This window comes from Phytophthora sojae (assembly GCF_000149755.1).
Source record: "Phytophthora sojae unplaced genomic scaffold PHYSOscaffold_8, whole genome shotgun sequence".
NCBI classification, from domain to species: domain Eukaryota; phylum Oomycota; class Peronosporomycetes; order Peronosporales; family Peronosporaceae; genus Phytophthora; species Phytophthora sojae.
The window spans coordinates 2,407,577-2,412,107 of NW_009258122.1; the positions used below are offsets into that span (position 1 = coordinate 2,407,577).

The following is a 4,531-nucleotide window of genomic DNA, read 5'->3' on the forward strand; positions in this document are numbered from 1 at the left end:
CGGCATGAAGAAGGGTGTGCTCACGACATCCCGAAGCTGTCGCGCAACCTGTTCTCCGTCGGCCGCTTCACCAAGGACGTCGGGCCAGTGACCTTCGAGAGCGACGGGTGCTTTGCGGAAACGAAGGGTCTCAAGTGGAAGCTCGGCGCTCGCGAAGGCAAAGGACTGTTCAAGCTCTGCATGACGCCGAGGACGCCTGCTGACGAGGCCAATGCGGCAAGCTCGAAGAATCGCCAAGGGGACACCACGTCGTACCTCTGGCACCTTCGACTTGGTCACATCGGCCATGGTGGTCTCGACGCCATCGTCAAGAAGGGCTACGGCACTGGCATCCCAATGACGTCGGTGAAGCAGTGGGAGGTGTGCGACGGGTGCGCACTCGGCAAGCAAACGCGAGTAAGCTTCATGAAGTCGTCGCCGAACCGTGCGAAGCAAGTGCTGGAGGTGGTCCACAGCGATGTGTGCGGTCCGATGCAGACGGCGACGTTCGGAGGCAAGCGCTACTTCGTCACGTTCATCGACGACAAGTCGCACTTCTGCGTGGTGTACCTGCTACGGAACAAGTCGGAGGTGGCTGCCAAGTTCGCTGCGTTCGTCGCGTTGGCTGAGACGCAGACCGGCAAGCGAGTGAAGATGCTTCGGAGCGACAACGGCGGCGAGTACACTTCAGGTGCGATGGCCAAGTTGTGTGCGGATCGCGGCATCGAGCAGAAGTTCACGCCGCCATACACGCCTCAGCTCAACGGAGTGGCCGAGCGAATGAATCGGACGCTGGTGGAGTGTGCGCGCTGCATGCTGGAGCACGCCGGGTTGTCGAAGGAGTACTGGGGAGAAGCGGTGATGACGGCCACGTTCCTCCGCAACCGGTGTCCGACGCGCGCCATCAGTCACGACAAGTCGCCGCACCACGTTTGGACCGGCAAGAAGCCTTTGCTGGCCAACCTCAAGGTGTTCGGGTGCCACGCGTACGTGCACGTGCCGAAGGAGAAGCGGTCGAAGTTTGACGCTCGGTCGGTGCGCTGTCGTTTCCTCGGGTACTCGGAGCACGAGAAGGCGTATCGGTTCGAGGAGATCGAGAGCGGTCGCGTGTTGGTGAGCCGCGACGCGCAGTTCATGGAGGATGTCTTCGACGGTGGGAGACGCGACTACGCTTCGAAGGAGGTGTTGGTGGGTCTTCCGACAGATGATGATGAAGACACCACGGATGAAGAGACTCAGTCCGGATCAGACGAGAACAGAGAAGAAGCTGCGCGGAATCAAGACTTTGAACCCGGCAGCAAGCGACACCCGCGCACGCAGTCGCTCGAGGAAGCCGTGGAGGTTCCGAGTGCCAAGCGGTATGTGGTGCCGAGACGACAGCAGCCGCTGGACGAGATGTCTGCCGCAGCACAAGAGAAGGAAGACTTCGAGGCTGCGTACGTCGTGGATTCAGTGGGAGAGATGCCGACAACGTTCAAGTCGGCGATGGAATCCAGCGACGCAGACAAGTGGAAAGAGGCGTGCGACTCGGAGGTGGAGTCGCTCCGCAAGAACGAGACGTGGACCCTGGTGCCACTGCCGAAGGGACGCAAGGCGATCGGCTGCAGATGGGTGTTCCGCGTGAAGGAGAACCAGTCTGGAGAGATCGAGCGGTTCAAGGCGCGACTGGTGGCGAAGGGGTTCTCGCAGAAGTACGGCATCGACTACGACGAGACGTTCGCGCCGGTGGCCAAGTTCACGTCGATTCGGGTGTTGCTGAGTCTGGCGGCCAAGTACAAGCTCACAGTGCACCAGATGGATGTGAAGACCGCGTTCCTCAACGGCTTGTTGGACGAGGACATCTACATGGCGCAGCCGGACGGATATGTGGACGGAGATCGACCCGACTACGTGTGCCGGCTCAAGCGTTCGCTGTACGGTCTGAAGCAGTCGCCGCGGATGTGGAACAAGACGATCGACGAGTTCATGTTGAAGCTGGGGTTCAAGAAGTGCGAGTCCGACCACTGCATCTACTTGAAGCGGGACAATCACGACATGATGTTCGTGGCACTGTACGTGGACGATCTGGTCCTCGCCAGCAGCAGCGACGGGATGCTGAAGGACACGAAGCAGGCGCTGAAGGACACGAAGCAGGCGCTGAGTGACCGGTTCGAGATGACTGACATGGGCCAGCTCAAGTACTTCCTCGGTATGGAGATCGAGCAAGATGTGGCGACTGGGAAGGTGTCGGTGCGGCAGACCAAGTTCGCGAAGGACATTCTCGAGAAGTTCAAGATGGATGAGAGCAACCCTGTGAAGACACCGCAGGATCCGGGTCTGAAGCTGACCAAGGCCATGTGCGAGGGAGGCTGCAAGCACGACGAGACCATGGCGAATGTTCCGTACCGGAACGCCGTGGGCTGCCTCATGTATCTCATGGTGGGGACTCGTCCGGACCTCGCAGCGGCAGTGGGAGTGCTGAGCCAGTTCGCAGCGGATCCATGTCCGACACACTGGCAGGCGCTCAAGAGGGTCTTCCGCTACATCCGAGGCACGAAGACGCACGGCCTCGTGTTTCAAGCGAGCAGCGAGGACGGACTGCAAGGCTACTCGGACGCGGACTGGGCCGGCGACATCGAGTCTCGACGGAGTACGAGCGGCAACGCGTTCATGATGAACGGCGGATGCATCAGCTGGCGAAGCAAGAAGCAGCGCACGGTGGCGCTCTCGTCGACGGAAGCCGAGTACATGGCGCTGTCGGAGGCCACGCAGGAGGCGGTGTGGCTCAAGGTGTTTCTGTGCGAGCTGGGCGAGATGGCGAGCGATGAAGCGGTGAAGATCTACGAGGACAACCAAGGCTCCATCGCGTTGGCCAAGAACCCGGAGTTCCACAAGCGCACCAAGCACATCGACATTCGCTACCACTTCGTGCGCGAGAAGGTGGAAGACGGTCAAGTGGTGTTGCAGTATGTTTCGACACTCGACATGCTGGCGGACATCATGACGAAGCCGATCGCGGCGCCGCAGTTCGACGCGCTCAGGACGAAGCTGGGCATCGTGGTCGCTGACGAGTCGAGTGGGAGTGTTGTCAAGACTGATGTGACGACGCCTCGCCAAGCGACCGTGTGACGCGAACGCGTCATCAGTGAGGTCGGCGTGACCTTCACTGTGTTGTACCGCAATCATTCAGGTGATTACGGGACGATGATTACGTCATGGTGATTACGCCATGATTGTGGGTACAGGATTGTGGGTACAAGATGGGCATCGACGTGGCGTTCTCTGATTGGATAAGGTAACTGTGTATCCAGTAGAGAATCCAGTAGGGTGTACCCAGTAAGAGGTATCCAGTAGCAGGCTTAGAGGTAGCACGCGGTTGCGAACTAAGGACCTGAATCGAATCACTTTGCATTTTGCCAACTACTGCTCAAGTGTTCTTCCTTTTGGTTATGAGCCCAAGCCCCGTCTTCCCTGACCAAGACCCCGACTACGCCTTCGCCATGGACGCCGCCCCGACCGCGACCGCCCGCATCAACAAGTTCGACGGAACCAACTTCCACACATGGAAGTTCAAGATGCAGATGGTGCTGGAGGAGCGCGAACTGTGGGAAGTGACGAGTGGGGAAGTGAAGCTCGAGCAGTGCACGACCGCGGCGGACCAAGCGACGTTTCGCAAGAAGTCGCGCAAGGCGCTGGCGATCGTCTGTCTCGCGTTGGAGGACTCGCAGCTGCCGCTGGTGCGGTCGGCGAAGGACGCGCATGATGCATGGTCAAGACTCGAGGGACACTTCGAGAAGAAGAGCCTGGCGAACAAGCTCTTTCTTCGTCGACGGTTCTTCACGACAACGATGGACGAAGGTGATGATGTGCTGGAGCACATTAACAAGCTCAAGACGCTGGCTGAACAGCTCGACGCGGTCGGCGCTCCGGTCAGCGAGGACGACTTGGTGATCACGCTTCTTGCCAGTCTGAGCGAGTCGTACCAGTTCCTCATCACGGCGTTGGAATCGCGTTCCGGCACGCTGACGTGGGAGCTCGTGACGTCTCGGCTCCTGCACGAGGACATGAAGCGCAAGGAACAAGGTGGCGGTGCTGACGGAACCGCGCACGCTCAAGGTCAAGCGTTCATGACAAGCGACAACGGGAAGCGCAAGGGACGGCAGGCGCAAGCGCAGAGGACGAGCGCCTGTCACTACTGCGGCGAGCACGGACATTGGATCGCCAAGTGTCCGGTGCGGATCCGCGAGAACGGGGAGCGGCAGAGGCCGCAACGAGCGAACGTCGCGCAGGTCGAAGATGACTCTGGCGACTTCCTCTTCTCGGTTGGTGGCGACACGGGTGCCTCCAAGCTGAGCGGCATGTGGCTGGTCGACTCGGGTGCGACGCAGCACATGACGTACTCGAAGGAGTACATGAAGAACTACAAGAAGATCTCTCCGGTGGACGTGCATCTGGCGGACGACGGCGTGGTTCAGGCGGTGGGGAGCGGCGACATCGTGATGTCGATGCAGACACCGCGCGGCATGAAGAAGGGTGTGCTCACGGGTGTGTGGCACATCCCGAAGCTGTCGCG

The 4,531-nt window shown here is 60.0% G+C and overlaps 1 protein-coding gene across 1 annotated transcript; it reads right to left on the reverse strand.

Annotated features, from left to right (window-relative positions):
• Positions 1–734: 734 nt before the first annotated feature.
• On the reverse strand, positions 735–1,115 carry PHYSODRAFT_520838 (hypothetical protein; the record flags this gene model as incomplete). The annotated part of the gene is made up of 2 exons (XM_009535536.1): positions 735–855; positions 892–1,115. 2 exons carry the CDS (start codon positions 1,113–1,115, stop codon positions 735–737), a joined length of 345 nt encoding a protein of 114 aa, XP_009533831.1.
• Positions 1,116–4,531: the final 3,416 nt, after the last annotated feature.